This window comes from Eutrigla gurnardus (genome assembly GCF_963514095.1).
Source record: "Eutrigla gurnardus genome assembly, chromosome: 23".
NCBI classification, from domain to species: domain Eukaryota; kingdom Metazoa; phylum Chordata; class Actinopteri; order Perciformes; family Triglidae; genus Eutrigla; species Eutrigla gurnardus.
The window spans coordinates 6,138,512-6,159,832 of NC_139934.1; the positions used below are offsets into that span (position 1 = coordinate 6,138,512).

The window sequence follows — 21,321 nt, forward strand, 5'->3', positions numbered from 1 at the left end:
GAGACTCAGTGCACCTGGTCTCGTTACCTGTGCAGTTCTTGCCATCTCCACTGTACGGGTTGATGCAGGTGCAGGTGTAGGAGCCGTCTGTGTTCTGACAACCAGCGTGTTCATCACAGTCAGATCCCAGAGCACACTCATCCACATCTGAACACACACACAGAAGAATGAGCACAGATGCAAAACACAGATATTTATATGACTGATTAAAAAAAATAAACATATACCGAGACAGGCTGGTGGATTTCCTCCCCACTTGCCACTGTTGGTGCAGTGCAGCTTGGTGTCTCCCAGCAGGTAAAAGCCAGGATTACACTGATAGATCACAGAGCTGCTGGCATGGAAGTCTGTCCCCTGAAACAAGCCGTTCTCCAGAGGACGAGGGGGCCCACAGGACACTCCTGCAACACATTATATATATATATACATGTCATGACTGAAAAACACATCTTATTAGTCTAGGGAATGACATTTACAATATAAATCAGAGAGCAGTTTGTGTGTCTGCCTTACGTTCACAGCTGGGCAGAGGATGGCTCCACTCTCCTTTGTTTTGGCACTGAAGCACCGGCTCCCCCAGCAGGTAGAAGCCAGGATCACATGAGAGCTGAACCTGGGCCCCGGGGCTCACCTCCACGGTGGAGGCGTGCAGGTTGGGCACTGCGTTCTCCAGCTTGGGGCAATCTGGAGTGAGCAGGAATGGATGTCAGTGTTGGAGAAGAAGCCACTGTGATGGATAGTCATTGAACAATCTTCTCTCTTACCAGCACAGAACACGCTGCTGAGGTTTACTTTGACCCGGCCCACCACCCCGCTGAGGAAGTCTGGCCAGGCCACGACGTTCCCTCTGTGGGACACATGGGAGGCTGGACAGCTGCTGGCCAGGACCTTAATCTACAGCACAGATACAGCGCTTTAAATCCGCTTCAGCACTCTTAAAGAGCATATTTTAACAGAGACACCAATCACTACATTTACCTGCTGAGGTGAGAGAACACTATCCCAGATGTTGAGCTGGCTAATGGAGCCGACAAAGGATTCAACGGGGTTGAAGCCCTCGCCCCTCTGATCCTGGTCCTGACCTAATACTAGAACCCCACCACCTGCAGGACACGTGTTAAAAGGTCAGAGGTTAACTACGATTCACCGAGAAGTTCTTCCACTTTTAATCACACTGTAAAACAAAGACGGGTGACCAGGTCGAGGATAGCACTACACCTGGGATAGTGGTGCCGACTGACAGGCCTTTGCCTCCGTCTGAGGGCTTTCCATTGATGTAGACTCTCCAGTCCCCGTCCCAGCTCCTCCAGGACACCCCGATGTGGTACCATTGACCCGTGTTCACTGCAGGACAGTCAGTGATCCGCTCTTTACCATTCACATACAGAACCCACCTGTAGGGAGGGAGGGGAAATGGTCACAGGGGATTAAACACAAAAGAAAGAAAGCATTAGGAGAGCAGAAATCAAAATGAGGGAAACAGGAGAATTACATAAAACTATAACTGACCCGTTGTAGTCTATGAGGAGGAAAGCGTTGTCACTGCCCTCCACAGCGTAGGAGACAGGTGTGCCATAATTGGTGGTGTCCGATGACCTCATCCAAAAGGTGCAGGTGATCTCGGTCAGTGACGGCATACCCCCATCCATCATTACGTAACCATGGATACCAGACACCTCAAAGTCCAGGTTGAAGGCAGGGGACATCTCTAATAAGGCAGAAAAGCATTTATAGCTTTAATTTATTGAGTTATCTTCGTCTACATGTCTGTTTTCATCCTTCTTTAGGTGATAATCATTTTCCTCCACTAGAGTTGCCATGGCGATGTGTCATCTGTCCTATAGTACCTGTCTCACACCTGGTTCCGTTGAACCCAGGGAGGCAGCGGCAAGTGTAGAAACCCAGACCGTCCAGGCAGCTGGCCCCGTTGACGCAAGGGTTGGGATCGCATTCGTCCACGTCGACCTCACAAAGGCGGCCGCGGTATCCCTCCACACACTGACACCTGAGAGGAGGAGGGAAGACGCCGTGCAGAACCAGTCACAGTTAAGGTGTGCGTTACAAATGCAAAGACCTGCTTCTTCCCATCAGAGTCTGCGTTACCTGAAGTTGTTCACAGCATCCAGACATGAACCTCCGTTCAGACAGGGGGCGCTGTAACATTCATCGACGTTGACCTCGCAGCGATCCCCCGAGAAGCCGACAGCGCAGTTACAAGTGTAGCCGCCCGTCAGGTCATCACACATACCTCCGTTCAGACAGGGGTCGGACAGGCACTCGTTGATTTCCAGCTCACAGCGAGATCCTGCAGAGAAGTGAAAACACAACAACTTATGTTTAATATCTGATGTTATACGACGATGAGATGATGAGAAAATGTCAAACTGAGAATGAGAATGGAAATCTAACCTGTGAAGCCGCCGGCACAACTGCAGGTGAACTTGTTGACCTCGTCCACACACACACCTTCGTTCAGACAAGGAGAGGAGATGCACTCGTTGACCTCCGCCTCACACAGAGAGCCTGAGACAAACAGGGGCAAAGGATTTCTTCAGTCCTGATGACGACACCTGGGCTTTTTGTCAATCGGCGTTTAATAATAAGCTTTTATTTGTAGGGCAACTAACAAATCAGGCTTGGCTTTCTTAAATTTAAAAACCTTACAAATCTCGCATCAGTGGTGTCTTACCTAAAAAGCCAGGTTTGCACTGACACTGGAAGTCTCCCATACCATCTTTACACAGGCCTCCATTCTGGCATGGAGCAGAGTCACACTCGTCTATGTCAATCTCACACTTGGCACCTGAGAGAGAAATATCAAACACTCGTCATAACAAAGTCACGTACAACACAACTGTGGCTGACGTGAGAAAACATTGCCATTGAAAGTCCCTCCTCTTTATTAAAGTTATTAATGCACTGGTGAATCTCTGAGACCGGCGGTTTACCTGTGAACCCAGGCATGCAGGTGCAGACATATCCCGCCCCGACCTCCTCACACGTCCCCTTATTCTGACACGGGTTCAGGAAGCACTCGTGGAAAACCTGCAGGAGCAGCCAATCAGATCAATCCTATAAGGTGGTAAAGAAAACATAATGCGAACTTAGACGAGATAAAGGCTAACCTGACTGCTTGCCTGGTAGTCCTCATTGACCTCCACCTCGGGAGCTGCTGTCACACTCTCCTCTTTGGGGAGAAAACTGGAGCCAAAACCTGACAATGACACACAGAGAAAATACAGGCAATGTAAGCACAGACAAGTCGGAAAAAACGCAGCAAGGATCTTTCCCTTTGCCACCAGACTCGCAGGCAGTCGTGATCTGTCTGAACATAAGCCTGTATTCTTATTGAAATCTGGCAGCGCGTCCTAACCGCCGTCCATTCCCACACTTCAGGCATGCGGTGCTATTCATTTCCATTCTGCAGCAGAGCAATAAAAGTCACATTATTTCCATTTCCCCCCTCCCCGATCCCGTGCAGTAATTCCTTTTCCAACTGGATCGAGCTGTCACAACACAGATCGGAGTGCACACAACTGGAGCGATGGCAGCAGCAAGAAACTGTAGAAAGGCTATCACACAGAGCGGCTGACGCTGAACAGGTAGATTCTGCTGTCTGCTGACCTCACTTTAATTCAACATACGTGATTTAACAAGCCAATGCAACACAGAACAACGTCTGCTTAATTTATACTAGAGCTTTGACCATGTTTTATTTTTAATTGGCATTGCTTTATCACTAAAAAAAAGAGAGGATTTCTGCATACTGTGGCTATTAAAGCCATAGTCACAAAATACCTACACAGATCAGCTCTAAGAATGGCAAATGATGATTCCAAATCTCCAAATCCAGGGCTTAAGTGTGGTCTAAGAAAGCCCTAAATAAGATGAGATATACTGGTCACTTACTGGAGCAGTGCTGTATGGTGTTTGCCCCGGTAATGGTGGTGGTTCCATAGAAAGGACAGGAGAGGCAGTAGGAGCGGCCGGGTTCAGGCTGGTAGTAATCTCTGGGACACGGGTAACAGGGGACCAGACCGGTACGAGAGAAATGGCCGGCCGAACAGGGTACTGCAGGAGAATAGACCAGAGAAGAAGAGAATAGAGGAGCATAGGAAAAAAAAAATTAATGGAGACATAAAATATCCACAAAATATGGCATTCACTGGTTGAAAGGGTCAAAATCTGGGAGCTCCAAGTCCACATTTTAAAGGAAACTCAGGTAGCAAAGATTTTTGACAGTTTCCAGATTTATCATCCAACTTTAAAGGGCAATCATATTAAATTCCTAAGGGGGAATTTGACTTTCTGTTAAAATTGCACATGCATGGCAAATACTAACAGACGCAGTTTTGTGTACAGGCTGGGATTATATTTGTTTTGTCGCCTAGCAACATGTCGAATGACTTAAGAATGATCAAGGCGTTCCGTAGCTAAAACGGACAAGTTGATAGGACTATAAGGGAGTGCACTCCACAACGTCAGACTGTATCACCTCCGCACTCCATCTCGTCCACGGCTCCTCGAGTGACAGTCGAGGTCTCGTCGGGACAGACGAGACACTCCCTGGCGCCGAAACCGGGTTGGAAGTGACCCAGCGGGCACGACTCGCAGATCTCCAACCCGTTCAGAGAGTTACTACCAGGCTTACACTGCCCTGCAAACACGTGCAAACCACCGCATCATGAGCAATATCCAGACACAGGAACAACATCAAAACTATCAGCATTATCAGTTTACATCTGAGGCTTGTATGTCCTTCAGTGAAGCTGTGTGGAGGCGTCGTACCTTTGCATTCAGCGACGCTGCGGGAGTGCAGGTAGGCGGTGGAGGTTTCCTCAGGGCAGGACTTACACTCCAGCTGACCCTCCTGGTCCTGGTAGGAGCCCAGCCAGCAGCTCTCACACTCGTTATACTCCAGAGAGAAGTATGTTCCCACCGGACATTGGACTGCAACAGCACACTCGCTTAGTCATTCACTGATAAACATCAAACTTTGATAGCAGCAGACACATTCTTCATGGATTGTTATAAAGACATTTTATTCAGTAATGAACAGTCGGTCCGAGGAGTGGGTGTAACCTCTTATTCACTCCCCCTTCCACTTACCGCACATCCTGCCTTTGAGCACTGAGCCCGGCCTGCAGAACAACGAGGGCTTCCTGCTCTCCAGGGTTTTGGGATCGGCCACGATCATCTCCGAGGACACGTGGAAGCTGGACAGCGGCTGCTTGGCCAGCGTTCGCTTCAGGCGATTGGTGAGTTGCTCCAGGGTCCGCAGCAGTCTCTTCTGATTGGCCACCTCTATTGAGTCGTTCCTCGACAGGGGCAGAGGGATGCTTGCTGGGAGAATGGACAAAGTTTAAAAGAACTGATGGTTTTAAAGAAACACATATCTCCCCATCACTGCAAAAGTCAATCACATTTAATATACCTGTGATGTTGAAAAAGATCTGGATCTTCTGGTCTCTGGTGGGCCCTGTGATTTTCCGGTGTCTTTTGGAGCGGTGGTGGAGTTGCACGCTGCCGTCTTGCTGCTGCCTGGCGAGCTGCCGGGTGCCTGGGGCGAAGCCTGACTCAAAGTAGGCATAGTCCTGGGAGCCCTGAGGCCCCCAGCTGTTGCTCCATCCCCCTGGAGCTGATGGAAATCAGACAGGGAGAGAGAATATTAATGAGCGGATAAGACGCTTCCATTAAAATATGATATGTGGGACATTTAGTGAGGGCGTACTCTATATCCTACCAATAGAAAAGCCGTTCTCGTAGTCGTAGTTGTACTCTAGACAGTGACCCTGTGACATCACCTCCAGCTTGCAGGTGACATCACCACTGCTACAAATGTTGGGGAGCTGTGGAGAAGAAGAAAAGAAAGCATCATGTATTTGACTTTACAGCAGATCTGTGTGAATATGTGTGTATGTGTCCTCACCATGCCTCCCAGTTTGGTGTAGAACTCCCCAGTAAATGACTTGACCACGTCCGCATCGTCACAGCGAGAAGCTTTAAACAGCATCTCAAAGGGTTTGAGCCCGTTGTTTGCTATACGATTCACTGGGAAAGACAACAATAACGTTAAACTCGCTCAAACCAATGCAATAACAACAATAATGTGCACATGCATGCAGTAGATGAGCATGTATTTATGTGTGCTGCACTTACCTGAGCAGTCGGGTCGGTCCGGAGAGTAGGGCGGCTCCCACACGCCGTTGTAGGCGCAGAAGTAGCTGTGCACTGCTTCCTGAGTAAAGCTGTAGCCGTCCTTACAATGAAGAGTGCAGTTTACGCCCTCCTCTTCTTCAGAGCAGAAGAACTCTCCGTTCACTGGGACATACGGCTGATCACAGTTCATCCCTGGGCACAAACACACATACAGTAGTGAAATACAGAATACACTGCAGAGGAAAACGTTGGTACGACAATAACAGCTATTGAAAATACGCTACCTTGCACAGTAATGGTGAGGTTGCAGGTGCGGCTGTTTCCTGCAGCATCAGTAGCTGTATACTGGACCAGAGTCTCTCCTACTGGGAACAGAGAGCCTGGAGTATGGCTACTGGTCAATGTGAGGCGACCACCTGAGAGAGAAACACACACACTTGAATCGTCACTAGTCAGTATAATTACTGGTGTCAAACAAACTAGCTCATATAATATTATTTAATGCAGAAAAACATAATTTGTTTCATATTTTTTCAAGTCAAAAGTGTTACACCAGTTGTCCTTCAGAGGGCAGTCTTGACCTTACTCCATTTTCCAGGACTAAATGAGTCACCCTCAGTAAAAAAGTTATGTTAAACAATGATATATTGACATGGGAATGGTGTGTCTGGGCATCACGCAGCAGCAGAGAGATCCAGCTCTCGGGATCGGAGACGGAAAATTGCTATAGTCTGGTTGGCCTTAAAAAACACTGAATGCGAAGCGAGTGATGCATACTGCCTTGGACGAGGCGAAGCTGATGAGGAGTGTATGAGTGTGTGTGAAATGCTTTGGGTGGACACATGGACTGAGAAGGAAAAAAAACGGTGAATATCTATGTTGCAAGTGTGCGAGACACAGACAAGATTAAAAAAAGGGAAGGTTGTAAAACTGAGGGATTGACCTTTTGTTTCACTCCAACTCCATTAAGGGCAGCACAGTCATTTGAACGGGGCTGACACATGTCTGGCCAGTAGGAGTCTGGTGTCTCCCCTTATATATAGTCTGTGAGTGTGTGTGTGTGTGTTTGTACATGTCTACCGAGTCACAACTATATATAGCGCTGGCATCAGGGTGTGGGCCTGGAAAAACAAAACACTGACGTCGAAGCAGCACTGGGCTGACGTTGTGCGGCCCGAAGCCGCCGCAGCAGCAGCCTGTTATTACAGCATGTGTGTGTGTGTGTGAGACGAGTGTGTGTTTGATCGGGGTGCACCTCTGCAGACAGGTGGGGAATGAGCACGCTAGGAAAAGTTTGAGGCCTGGTTTGCCAACATTTCTGCACACACACACACAAAAACATATCTGAACTGTGTTATTCATGTGTGTGTGTGTGTGTGTGTGTGTGAGACGAGTGTGTGTTTGATCGGGGTGCACCTCTGCAGACAGGTGGGGAATGAGTACGCTGGGAAAAGTTTGAGGCCTGGTTTGCCAACATTTCTGCACACACGCACAAAAACATATCTGAACTGTGTTATTCATGTGTGTGTGTGTGTGTGTGTGTGTGGAGGCAGTGATTTCACATGGACCTGGCTGTTAGCTGGTACTCTGGGTAAGTCTGGTTCGCTGTCTGTCACTTCCACGGGTGTTTGGGTACAGCTAGAGCGCCAGGAGAAAGCCAGCCAGCACTACAATATTTAGTCTGTTTGGCATCGATGCACTCCTTTACTGCAGGATCGGCCTGAAGGGCTGAGCGTCAGCGGAGTACCTTCTGACCTCTTGACCCCCCCTTGGACCAGAAAATGAGCATTGTGCACTGGATAAAAGTGATATCTAGGTTTCTGACACAGAAGTCCAATCAAATAATGACTAAGAATACTTGAATGCAGGACTTTTTGTTGTAAAACATTGTACTGATTATGAATACTTCTGGCCAAACCTCCCCTGGCTGTGAACGGGGAAATAAATCCATATTTTGCCTGTTGTCATGCAGACGCTGATCAACACCCAGATCTATTGTGTATTGCAGTCACTTTAAAAAAAAAAAAGATTTGACAAGTAATCAAAAAGAAATGCTTAACCCTCAACCCCTATGAGTCAAGTACAGTGTGTGTGCTCACATGATGTTATACGAATGACTGAAATGTGGATGGAAGGAAATTCTTACAAAAAGAGCAAAAACACCTGCTGCCTCCGGCTGTTTTAACATTAATGACATTAACAGACACTGTAACGACTTCACCCGGCGTCCCCTGGTCCTACTCTCTCTTAATCTCTCCTGCAAACAAAGACACAGAAATGAGGCATTCATGCACACAATGACATCCATCCCTCCCTTACTATTGGACCGTATGTCCAGTGTCTCTCGACATTAATCACACACACACACACAGACGCACACAAAGCCCTCCCCTGATTCCCTTTTTCCAGTCGCCCGACGGAAAAGATCCTGTTTAAGCATCATCAGCGGAGGGAGAGGGCGGAGCGGAGTGGAACAGAGGAGCAAAAGAATAAACCATCTCCGGAGCTGCCGTCTGAGAACGGCGACCAGACATACCTGAGTTGTCGGAAAACTGCGGCACCTCCCAAACGGCCGCCGTCTCCGTGTCTGTGGCCTGCACTGTGGGCGGCGACCTGCACCTGTCAATCACCGGGGGCTCCGTATCTAGAGAGGTATGGAAGGGTTTCCACGGCGAGTGTAGTGGCCAGACAGAGAAACACAATTAAAACAGCGATGGCAGTCATCGCAAACACACACACAGCTGCTCCCGAGACTGGAGTAGATTACAGCTATATCAGAGAAACACACTTAGCAGCAGAGTGCTACACTGTGATCTGACTCTTTTTCGACGCGGCAGCAAAGAGTGTCAGAGGGCACTAGTAAAACACATGTCTCTAATAAAAAACCACAGCGTTCCACCACCATAATCACATATGGAAATGTTCATGGCTACCATGCTTGAGGTTTTTCCCCCTGACTGCTGTGATTATCGAGCGGCTGACACGGGACACTCCCGTTTTTTAACTCTGCAGTAACTGAGTCTGGCACCTGTTGGGGGAGGACGGACGGACTTGCTGGTGGAGCGTGTCAGTTGAATCACAGTTTTACACTAAATGACAGAAATAAACTGGAAGGCGGCCTGAGAGGCTGTCTTGTAATTTGTAAATGACTCAAACCTCACAAAAGGTGTGTTGAAAAGTGAAAACTGACTTTAACTTGTGCCGGGTAAAGGTACTTTTTCTTGCCCTTTCATGTGAAACAGTTATTTTCTATTCAGCATTTTTTAAACTGCTGTGCTGTTCAGCTGATGTTTAGTCTAGTAAATATATGGTTGAAAACCTAGTTTTGGAGATATTCTCTAGACTATATGGCAAAGCGCCAAAAAAATCAACCAGAAATCATGACTCAGTTACTCAAGATAATGTTCCATTGTGCACAGTTTCATGTAGGAACTATTTTCTTTCAATCATAAATGTGTTTTAAACGCTAAATTATAATTTGTCAGCGCTGCCATGGACAAGATAAATGTTGCATCAATCTTGGGTAACATGTTGCATAAAGAGCAGCTCAGCTGTGTGAACTTGAGCCAGCAGAAGACAAAACAGGAGATAGGAGGCCAAACAGCTAACGTCACTGTCATTAGGGAGAGACGACGTCGCCTCAGTCAGATGTCTTTAAAGAATTTAAATTCCAGTGTAGCATCTTTGAAGTTATTCTGATGACACAGATTGTTGCAGAAGGCCGTGGGTCTCCAGAGGGATGGACTCACCTACGACAGTGACTATGAAGGAGCAGTTGGCCTGGTTCCCTGAGCGGTCGGTCCCAATGTAGGTGATGGTTTCCTTCCCAATGGGCAACAGCTGGGGTGGAGTGTACACTGGCTTCACCTGGACCACCACCTGAAGGAGGCAGAACATATATAAGGAACTGACTCCAAACTGGATTGCATAGTTGTTTCGTAAAGTGTCCAACCTCTTCTTTGGAGTTGTCGGTGGCGGTCGGTACTTCCCAGCTAACGTTGGCCGTGCCTCGCCGCTCATCCGTCTCTGCAACGATGTTCCTGGGGCACTGGATCTCCGGTGACTCGGCATCTGTAGGACAAAGGGAACTACGCGTTTTAGAGGAAGGAGAGAATCAGACGAGGGTCTCGACACTGCTAAATTCAATTACACGGTTTAAATATTGCAGATGTTCACCCCGTCAGATCCTGTATACACGGATGTTCTTATTATCACTGAGGAAGTAGACGCATGATGTCATCTGACCTCTTTGGTCATCAGACGTCACACACTGATTATTAGTCATGTTACATTTATACAGTATACGGTTGTAAGTGTCCCGTAACTGTATTTTAAGTGTGAAGTGACTTTGAATACTATGAAAAGCGTTCTATAAATAAAATGTATTATTAATATTATAGTTAAATATTTGTTATTGGTAAGAAGCTGCAGCCTCCTGGAGGTTAACCCTTAATCAGAGTGCTGTTAAGTCGCTGTTTAAGTGATGCTTGTAGATAAAACTAATTGGTATATCATGCTATCAATCAACAAATGGATGGTTGTGGTCGTTGTGGGTTTTTATGGAAATCTGGGCAACATGTATGCATGGAGATTTGGTCCCCCTCTCTTTAATGTGGGAAAGAGTTGCCTGTTTTATTTATTGGCAATGAGGCTTTTATAAACTGTTCCCAGTGTAAGTGTTGACCCTTAACTCCTATAAAAAGTTTTATCTGAGTAAAACCTTTTTTAGAACAGAAACGACGGGGTTTTTTGGCTGTATTATTCATCGGTTATGAGGTGGTTGTAAACCCCTTTCAGATTCAACAAAACATCACTAGATTTCAGTCCCAGGTTGGATTGCTGTGCTTTTTCTTTTTGTCCATACAGCAGGTTGTAATAACGTGAAGCCAGCGCAGCTCAGGTCAACCCAGTTCACGGCGAGCAAAGCCTCCAAGAGCCGACTCTCCTATCAATCGACAGTGGTCATGCCTGGTGTGTTGTGTAAGAGAGCTGCTCCCATCTGGACCTGATGACCCATCCACTTAGGCATCCATTGCTGCTAAACACTAACACACTCGGCTCCAATCGGCTCCAGTCATCTTCATAACAAGGGAGGAATATTTCACTTTGGGTGTCATCTTCATGAAGTGAGAGCCGAAAGGAGCCAGAAGCTTACAAAGAGAACTTCCAACGCTGTAATAACTTTCTACTTCTTGATCTCCTCAAAGTGCCGCCGATATTGCAGCTATATCTTTCTTCTGTCTTACCTATGTTTTCTTTTTAATATCTCCCTTTGTTCCCCTTCCATCAGCCCATTAGCGCCTGTAGGGATCAGAATCATCTGGTCTGCCACCCCAGTTATAAAACACCTAGAAATGACTCATCCTACCCTCCCACCTTCTGCCCTTGCTCTCCATTCATTTTCATCTTCATGGCAGCTCTACTCCCCTTAACGACAGCAGCTCCTTCATTAGCAAACTTTCCCCGTGAGGAAATGAGGGCGTTGAGGACATTGGAGAGGAGGCAGGCAGGCAGGCAGGCAGGCAGGCAGGCGGGAGGAGTTTCTCCACACCACCTGTTTTACCTGAAAGGCATCTGGAGAGCTGCAGTCTATTATAATGATCTCCGGCTCAGTCGGAGTTGAGGGGAAAGATGTGTGAGCTCGGACATGGTATGGTTTGAGTTAGTGACCCGAGGCCCACTTCAAAACGGGGTTAGGCGCCTTTCTCACCATTCACAAAGTGGGATAGAAGACGGAGAGAGGGAACGGAGAATGGAAAAATGTATCCCTCCAAGTTTCCTGCTGTTTTCTTTTTATATCTTCCTCCTTCTCCTCCTAATCTGCACCTTTCTTTTTTACTCTTTTAACAAGCCGTCCCTGTCTGTCTTGCAAACAGATGGACATCGTTGTAATCCTGTAAAATCAACTTCGTGTGTAGTGTGGATGAGGCCACGACCAGAGTGCATGACAACAACTGAAAATCCATCAATACAGCAGACACAGGACTTTAGGAGTTTTTCTCCGGCAGCTGTATCCCCTTTCCAGTCTTTCTGCTAAGCCAATCACATTCCAGATATGGGAGTGGTAGGAATCTTCTAACTCATCAAGACAGCCACCAAAACGTCAAACTATTGCTTTTAAATACAACGTAACCTAAACTCCAATATGTCTAACCTCCGCCTACACAAGTCTTGACCTTTGACCTCCACTTCAACATTATTTTACATCCTTGTTCAGAACATAGAAAAACAAATTACAGCATCTACAGCTGACACCTGACCTCTGACCCCAGGACTGAATTCATTTCCTCTTTTAGGAACACACACACACACACACACACACACTATGTTACCTGTACAGTGGGCTTTATGGATATTAGCGGTCCAGTTCCCGGAGCCCATGCACACCGCCTTCCTGTTTCCCTGGAGGACGTAACCTTGACGACAGGTGAGCAGGCAAGCGACGCCTGGTGACATTGCCCTCTTCCCGCAGGCAGGGGGCGACAGCAAGATGTTCTTCAAGGTCCCGATGACGGGACAACGCACCTCTGGGAGGAGAATGAGAGAAACCAAGAGATGAATCTGATATCTGATGAACGGGATTTATCATTTTTACTTATAAAAGTATATTCAGACCAGCAATCAGAGTTGAACTGGATTCTACATCTCATGTAAATGAATACGTTTTCGGAACTGTGCATTTAATGTGAATCACTGATATTTGGTTGACTGAAGAAAAACAAATCTGTTGAGCATCAAAAGATGCAGTCGGCCCGAACAGAAAATACAGAACAAGAAAATAAACGTCTTCCAGGATCATGAGTGTGTTTCCTGTGTTTTTACCAGAATGTGATAAAATCTTTCTTTCTTTCAGCTAGCTCGACTATAAACGCCAACAATAAAGCTATTTTCAGGGTCTGTGTATCAGAATCTGGCACAAAAACAACAAACATTTGGTCAGAAATCAACCTAAGAAAGCAGTAACCGCAGGACTCGTACACTGGAGGCTTTTTTATGCACTTCTGAGATGCAGGCCAGTGTGGCTTTCACTTGATGATGGATAGATCTCATTCTCTCCATCTCAAACTCCGATTTCATTGGCTCCAGCCGTAGGAGCTATAAAAGGGAAAATTCACTGAGAGGGAGATTCAACATGGGATATTTCAATCAGATGAAAATATGCCTGTGCATCCTCTCAGGGCAGCCGAGGCGATCCCGTTCCACCACAGTGCAAACATTCAAACAAACAGCTGCTACGGCAGCCCATAGAGCGCTAGCCGTGTTAAAGAGGCAACGACAGCCTGCCATGGTCAAACAAACAGGCTGTAACTCATGGGGGCAGAAGATGGTAGTTATCGATAAATGGAGAGCGTTTTCTGGAAACGGAGTTTTTAAAATAGAGCAGCTGGATGTGAGTCAGGCCGGAGTAGTGAGGCCGGAGGTTTGCGGCTAAACACTCTCACACTGTCCCTTTTTTGTGTGCTGTGTGCCTGACCTGGGTGCTCTATGCGGCGGGAATGAGTGTGCGCAACTATTTTAACTTAACTATCAGTTCCAAAGTGTGTGGGTAATTTTGTGTGTATATGCCGTGACTGTAGTCCTGCTATGAGAAAGCAGATGTATCTTTCAGTGAGGCTCTGTGCAAATACACACCATATGTTTGACCACTGTGCATGTGTGAGTGTGTGTTCTCATGTATGTTTACATACGTGTGTAAAACCGCGTTTTTACATAGAAATACCCATGATAGATGATCTTGCTGTCAGCATGATGGCAATCACCAAGTGAGAGCTCAACAGGTAATATATTCCAGCGGTTAAATACAGTCAGGCTATGAGAACAATGTCCTCCTACTTCTATTTATGATAGAAAATCATGCAAATTGAATAAGCAAATAAGGAAATCTAATTTAAGGCGACATTGACGGAACCACAACATTTTGCTTGAAGACATGACAAAGAAAACATAAAATAAATAAATGGTCGAGATGGATGAATTTCCTCCCACATTGGAATGTTCTCCAAAATAAATAAAAAAAAAACCTGGTATAAGTTAGAACGCAAAGCAATAAAGTGCGGTTTATGTCTCACTTGCGATGCATCAAATAAGATGCAACTTTGCTTTGATACCCTCTTCAGTCACCATAACAGGATGCCTTGTCTCCACAAAGTTTTCTTTTTTATTCCAGCAATGAATCACGGCGCCTCACTTGTTTGGGGAAAATATTTTGCCTTTGGATACCCGGCCAATGTTTTTGTGAGCCACAAAGACAAATGTACAAATACCACATGGCTAAAAGATGCAACTGATGTTGTTTTCTTTTAGATTGGCAGATGATGGAGAGAGACTGAAGAATCATCGGATGAAACACACAGGGTGACATAGAGATTTGGAGGTGATGCAGGCTTACCCACACACCGAGGTTGGGGTCCACTCCACTGGGAGTTGGCCTGGCAGGTGAGCCTGGCGTCTCCGTCCAGCCTGTAGCCTCGCTCGCAGCCCACCTGACACTCTGCCCTGCGGGAGGGGACGCCATCGCTGCACCTCAGGAAGCCATGCTGGGGCCGGGAGAGGGGCGGGCAGGAGCGGACTGCGGGTCGGAAAAAAGAAATTCAACATGAGAATCCAATCCCGCAAAACGGACAAATCAAATATGCAAATTGCTATTTTTCACTGGATCATGTCATGTGTTGCTTTCTTGTAGTTTTTTTTTAACCTACTTTTATTAGTTTCAGTGCTTCTTCTCTAAATATGAGGCGCCACTTATAAACACAGGTACTGCTCATAAATCACAAGAGGAGGAGACAGCAGTGCATCAAGTACAGGAATGCACAGCACTATCATCATCACTGCAGACAACTTGCCTACCATTTAACCCCAAATGTGAAAAGTCCCTATGAAATAAAATCATGTGTGCCTGTTGTGAGTTATGCTGAGGTCTAGAAAAGGGTGTGTAGCGTGCCATTTCTCATCACCACCCATAGACAGACAGGCGGGTTCAGAGGGAGACCCCCTCCCTCAGGGGCTTAACTAGCTGGGAGGTCCGACTGTATGTGGCACAGACTAGACTTAGTGTAACACATACAAGCAGACATATGCACACGCTCTCAGAAAATATATATACCCAAAGCCACTACTATAAATCTTCAACACACACCCTTGAATATTCAATGTCTCGGTATTTCTGAGTCACACTGCTGCCGTCTCTCTGTCAAAACTGGCACTTTCCTCATTATCGCTTGACCTCTGCACCCTCTTCTTTTCCTTCTTTCCTTTCATGAACTCTTGCTTCCCTTTCCTTTTAGACTTTTTTCCCTTACACTCTCTCTTTCTAACTGAATCCTCCCAACATCTGGAATGGCAGAGAGCAGCAGTCTCTACCAGTTAATGTGGATTCCTTGTACAGTCTAAACACATATGATCTCAATACTCTGCAAGAAACCTTTACACGCCGCCACACACAGACTTCCAGCCTGTAGGTGACTCGCCAACGATCAGCTGTTATACTTCATCTTCATATGTTGATTTAAAGCTATATAAATGTTTATGAAGGTTCACACACTTCAGAAGGCAGGCGGCTGTCTGGGAGGGCTTTGATGAACGTCCCATAGTTTAATGAGGAATCATATGGGACATGTGGAGGACCCTGCTGGGATCAATCAGACAAGCTTGTATGTTTGTGTGTAATTACAGTATAGCCATGAACATTATATTTCAAGATACACAGTCTGAGTACATGTTAAAAAGCTTGCCACTTGCATAATTTATACATTTTTGGAGGTCTAACTGGAGCTGGAAGACAGGTTAACATTGTGTTACCTTGCATTTAGACTGCAAGCAATCAAACCTCCAACATTAGGTCATGACTTGAGCTGAAACTACTCCATGATTCATTGACAAGTTGAATGCCAGACAATAAATTGGCAGCCGTGCTGATAATCAATGAATCCCTTTTTTTAAAGCTGTGGTAGGAAGTTATAGGGCAAACATTCCACAATCACCTTTCAGCATATTGTAATTCAAGGGTGGGGACCCTCATCCTGCAGCTCCCCTCTGTGCATATAGGTATACAGCAGCAGTTTTATGGCCATGCTTTCCTTGCAAACCTGTGGGTCTGTAAGGGCCTTTGGCATGACACACTGTGATCCGAGGCTCCAGCAGGCTACAGCATTGGTGAAGCATTTCAGAGATAAAGGGAAAGTTTGGCTAATGGTTTAGCCGTAGCCTTGAAGGCTAAACTATTTGCAACTTTTTCCCCTCCATTTCTGAAATGCTTCACCAATGTTGTCACACTTTTTGAGGAGTCCGTTTTCCATTTTTGGGGTGGCTTTGCAGTGTGGACAACTGCTGCCAATGATGGAAAAGCAACTTTTCCTGCAGGATTTTCCAGCAGTGAATCAGGCTTTTACCATCTGACGGGACATGCACGTGAAACTGCATTTGATAAACAGCCAACAGGAACGCCCTCCCTCCAAAATGACCTGTGATTGGGCAAACTCTTTCTTCTCTAAAGCCTGACAACAGAGCCAAGGGAAGGCTCTTTTTCCCCCTCGTAAATGATCATCACTTGCAGCTCTACTCTGGCTAATTAAAGGCAGTGTGACTTCTCCATCTGTGATGATGTTTTTAAATTCTTCCATCTCACCTCTGCAGCTGGCAGGTGTCCCTGACCACACGCCATCAGCCTGGCACAGTCTGATGCTGGTTCCCTGGAGGTCAAAATCTGGCTGGCATCGCACCCCACAGGCTGCATCAAAGTGATTGTTGCATACATTCTGGATGAAAAAGCCATTTTCTGGAGGAGACAGTGCTGGACAGTATACCACTGGAAGAAGAAGAAGAAGAAAAAAAATTCTGAAATTCATATTGTAGCTAAAACAAACACAGAGAACTGTGGAAAGTGGATGTTCCTGACAAAAAAAAAAGCATAAGAAAGTGTGAAAGCAAAAAAAGTACAGGTTGTCAAACTTCACCTCCACAATCTACACAGAGGGAGGGAGAGAAAGCACAACACTGTCCAATGGCACTGATGATTAATGAACATTGTTGGGTTCACATGAACTGCTGTGTGGAAATCACTGGCTCATTCTTCCAGAAATGGGAGGGCCTCTGAAATTACTGGAGGAAGATTCACAATACACAGTAAGCTCTGATACTTACCTCATGGAATACTGAGTTTACGTTCCATCATCTTCATGCATCGCTACAATATCATGGCCTTATCGGCCCCAAATTCTTCCATATTGCCACTTTGTAAAACATGGTCGATCATGTGTTAAAAACCTGCATATCCTTTTGTCCATCATTACAAACAAATAAGGTATGAACGTCAAACTACTACCTAAAGTATGCACTTGTATGAGCATGTTATCCATTGGTTTATCCTCTGAGTTAGACTTAAAAACTGACTGGAAGGAACTGCTGTGTTGAGTATAATGATTAAAATCAGCAGTATTGCACTTTTCCTTGGATTTTCTAACCAGATTTGTTAAGTCAGTTTTTGACTTGGGAAAGCCTTGCATGACATTTAAAATAGTGAAATGTGAAACGTCTTTTATGAACAGGATGCTTTTTTTTTTAAATATAAAACTCACTTCATAAAGTGTCAAAGAGACTTCCTGTCATCCCCGATTGAAATGCTTGTGCATAAATCAAACACAGCTAACAGATCAGATTCTCTTACCCTGGCACGTCATGCCGACTGGCTGATAGCCCGGCTTACAGACGCAGTCGTCGAGGGAGGTGCTGCCAGGCTGGGAGGTGTGCTGCGAGTCGGGGCATGACAGGCAGGTGCTCAGGCCTCCTGGAGTTCCCTCTGGTTTATAGGTGCCAGGTGGACATGCTTGAAGAAAGGGGAAATACCGTAGTTAGAAACTGTTGCACATTTTAAATGTCTGTGGTAGACACAGAGAAAAAAAGACTGGATTGGAAACATTGGATGATGGACATGAGGAAAAGAAAATCAAGCTGAAGTGAAAACCTCACTTCTGAAAGAAAAGCTGAAAAAAAAAAACCTTGTGACTGAAACCAGCTTCACGGATTTATGAGCAGACTTTGACGATATTCATGTCTGGACATGTAGTGGTGGAAAATGTGGCAAAAATGAGAAAATGGTCTCACTAGGTAAAAAAAAAAAAAAGACAAGTTCTGTTCAGAATGGTAATTAGTCCAAGCAGGGAAAACGATAGAACATTTCACTATTTCACCAAAGCAAAGCGACAATCAAGGAAGTGTTTATTATCGTCTAAAACCCGTTGCAGTTTGCGTGTAAGCACACATGTGCTCCATTGGAAAAACCTGCACTCACAGACATAAATAATAAAGTGTGTTTCCTATTAGCATCACCTGAGTCCACTCAGAGGACAAAAAGGTGGAGCAGCAGGGGTCATATGAAGGTCCTCCAACATTCTTTCATTCGCCATCAATCAGCTTCGTCTCCGTGCATCAGCTGCGTTGCAGAGGAGTGAAAATGAATGACTGAGTCCATCACATGGCCTTATCTGGGTTTAAAGGTTACTTTCACATGGGATTGTTCATAAATTACGGATTAACCGATTACTGTGATTCACTGACGTTATATATCCAGCCACGTAATGTGCATTTAATTCTGATATCATGTGATCTCACACGTCTCTGATGTTTTTAGATTGACTACTTTGAATTAGCTCCAAAATTCAGATTACGATTATTTGAATTATGTTATTACGAGGTACAAAAGCCCTTATCGGTCATTACACGGGTAGTTTCACACAAGCAATTTGCTGTGCTGGTAATTCCCATAATTCTCTGCGATTACTGGTGCACTTTGCAGGAAAAAAAAAAAAAAAAAAAAGCTTTATCAGCTGCTCTCCAAAGTCAAAGCAATGTTCTGCTTCTGTGCTGGGTTTTTTCTCTCTCTCCTGTGTAACCAATCCACTTTAAATGTAAGCTTTTTCAAAACCGCACAAACACATTACAGATGCAATCTTTGACAAGTACAGTCTTTATTTACACAGACATATGATTCACACCACAACTGTTTCCCCATCTCGTCCATAGTCAATCAGGAGTTTAACTGTTTGGATCCTGGATGTCTGAAGGTAATCAGATTTCCTGGGTCCGTTTATCGTCTAAGTGTTTGTATATCGAGCCTGGAATGGTTTGGTTTTCTGCTGATCGACTGATTGACTAATTTTCTCAGCTATACCACTGTGCTACCATTAGTGGTTTTCTTATTGATGCTGTCATTTTGGCTATTTTCTGTTTATATTTGAACATAATTAAATAGTATTAAAAAAACAACAACTATTGATAATTGGTGTGTCCATATCCATGTTCAGACACATTCAAGAACCATTAAGTGTGGAATAATCACTGACATGTCAGCTCTTTTAAAGAGCCAAAGTGAAACTAGAACTGTTCCAGCAGTAAGGAAACCTCATTCAAAGTCCCATTACCATTTGTTATTACCCTAATAACTAAAAATACAGCTTTGGAACAAATTCTCTCCCAACAGTATGTTGCTTCATGTGTCTGGATAAGGACGGGAGTTGAAAAAGGTTTTTTTATAGTGGCCTTTAATGAACACCATTGCACATAAGCCCACAGACCTTCACGGGCTAAATGCCTCAGCTTGAGTCTCTGTAATAACATCAGACGCCATAAACATTTATATTTTCAGACAGCAGAGATTACAGGTAAAGAATTGGAAGGATGATGTTAGAGGAGAGCCTTGGGGCGAAACTAAGATACGATGACGCAAGGACCTATAAGTGTTTTCATGAGGGAGCGATAAAATCACAAATGTTTTCATTTCTCATTGCAAATTCGGTAGTGGATGCTGATTTGTTTTAGAAAGTTTACGGTTTATATTGCGTAAAAGGAGCTGTATCAGAGGCTTCACAGGACGTGAGACTAGATTCTGGTCTACCTATCATAAAGATGCACGTATGATATAGATTTACTGAATATGCATGAGCTTTGAGACTGCTATCATGGGTTAAAAGTCCCAATCTACGACGCCAGACTGCAATCACGGCATCAAACACATCACTGCCTAACCATCAAATTGCACTGCATATGCATCGCATAAAGTTAATTTGTCAACAGATTGCAGTTGGGGGCGCTGCGCACGTCATACTCCTTTCAAGTAAATCCAAGTTTTGTTTGCTTGAAATTGAAAAACAAACAGACACGACAGCGGTTGCCAAATCAAAACAGGCTACAGAGGGAAAAAGGGGGAGTTTCAGACGGCTTTTTTTTCATTTGGTGTTGTGCTCTTTAAATGAGAAAATCATAAAACGTTCTCAACCCACACCCACACACATCATTTAAACACTTATAATACATTTGGAAAAAAATATAAATAAAAACGTATATCTTCACTGAATTTGTAAGCATCTGTTAGATCTCCAGTTAATAACATTAAGCTTAGGGAAACTGTTCAACTACAAGCTGTCCTGTACGGTCGGTGCAACAGAGAATCCATAGTACTAATATTCTTCACAACTCATTTAGTCACCGCTAAGTCAGAGGCCTCAGGCCAGGTGTGAATTTCCACTGTTGAGTCAATGCCAGCCTGGCATCAAACCCCCCCAAAACCCAGCTGCAGGTCAGCCAGGAGATGTTAACCAACTGTAAAGCAGTCACTGACTGCTGGCACTCAAATGCACCCAGTCACCCACATCAAACACAGGCAGGAAAACTATGTGGTATACCTGTTCTGGTGCAGACAGTGTGAGTGTGTGTCTTCAGTTTTCATTTGATAACAAAAGCAGGCGGTGCAGCTTCCCCATCCTGTGTCCTTTAAACTCAGAGGAGACAGCTTAAAGTGTCCCCCCTCTGCTCAAGTCCTCAGGAATCTGTTTTACGGCTTAATTTGAGGCTTACAGGAAGCCTAGTTGTTTTTAATGTGAATCAAAATTCACCTGGAACAGTGGAAAAACGACATCTTAAAGAACTGCTGGCAGGTAGAAACGTACACAGACACAAACACACACTCACAGAGAGCAGACGTAGACAGAGGGACGGATAGACAGGAAGGGATAAATGATAAAAAGTACGAGCAGTCATTCTTTAAAAAGGGGAAGCTGGAAAGTGAATGTGGGAATTTCCTTTTAAACGTATCATTGCTCCACGACTGGAGCCAAAAGTCAGACCCCGAACTGAAAGCGTCTGAAGTACGCGGCAGCCAATCGTGGTGTC

General features: G+C 45.2%; 1 protein-coding gene across 3 annotated transcripts in view; it reads right to left on the reverse strand.

Moving 5' to 3' along the window:
• Nucleotides 1-21,321, reverse strand: part of svep1 (sushi, von Willebrand factor type A, EGF and pentraxin domain containing 1) — a 68,328-nt gene that overhangs the window by 12,679 nt on the left and 34,328 nt on the right. For 2 of the 3 annotated variants that reach the window (XM_084002275.1, XM_084002274.1), the window contains exons 4-32: nt 17,822-17,980; nt 16,784-16,963; nt 14,549-14,728; nt 12,492-12,686; nt 10,112-10,230; nt 9,909-10,038; nt 8,696-8,803; nt 6,444-6,575; nt 6,160-6,351; nt 5,930-6,051; nt 5,744-5,849; nt 5,435-5,638; nt 5,110-5,343; nt 4,789-4,950; nt 4,496-4,657; nt 3,910-4,071; nt 3,126-3,214; nt 2,949-3,045; nt 2,690-2,803; nt 2,410-2,523; nt 2,104-2,305; nt 1,848-2,005; nt 1,510-1,708; nt 1,219-1,394; nt 979-1,103; nt 765-894; nt 514-684; nt 228-401; nt 28-147 (exon numbers count right to left, since the gene is read on the reverse strand). In XM_084002275.1, coding sequence (XP_083858401.1) covers nt 28-147; nt 228-401; nt 514-684; nt 765-894; nt 979-1,103; nt 1,219-1,394; nt 1,510-1,708; nt 1,848-2,005; nt 2,104-2,305; nt 2,410-2,523; nt 2,690-2,803; nt 2,949-3,045; nt 3,126-3,214; nt 3,910-4,071; nt 4,496-4,657; nt 4,789-4,950; nt 5,110-5,343; nt 5,435-5,638; nt 5,744-5,849; nt 5,930-6,051; nt 6,160-6,351; nt 6,444-6,575; nt 8,696-8,803; nt 9,909-10,038; nt 10,112-10,230; nt 12,492-12,686; nt 14,549-14,728; nt 16,784-16,963; nt 17,822-17,980 — 4,416 coding nt within the window. Of the gene's footprint in view, nt 1-27; nt 148-227; nt 402-513; nt 685-764; nt 895-978; nt 1,104-1,218; nt 1,395-1,509; nt 1,709-1,847; nt 2,006-2,103; nt 2,306-2,409; nt 2,524-2,689; nt 2,804-2,948; nt 3,046-3,125; nt 3,215-3,909; nt 4,072-4,495; nt 4,658-4,788; nt 4,951-5,109; nt 5,344-5,434; nt 5,639-5,743; nt 5,850-5,929; nt 6,052-6,159; nt 6,352-6,443; nt 6,576-8,695; nt 8,804-9,908; nt 10,039-10,111; nt 10,231-12,491; nt 12,687-14,548; nt 14,729-16,783; nt 16,964-17,821; nt 17,981-21,321 lie in introns of those variants that run through there. The other variant, XM_084002276.1, reaches the window with a different exon arrangement.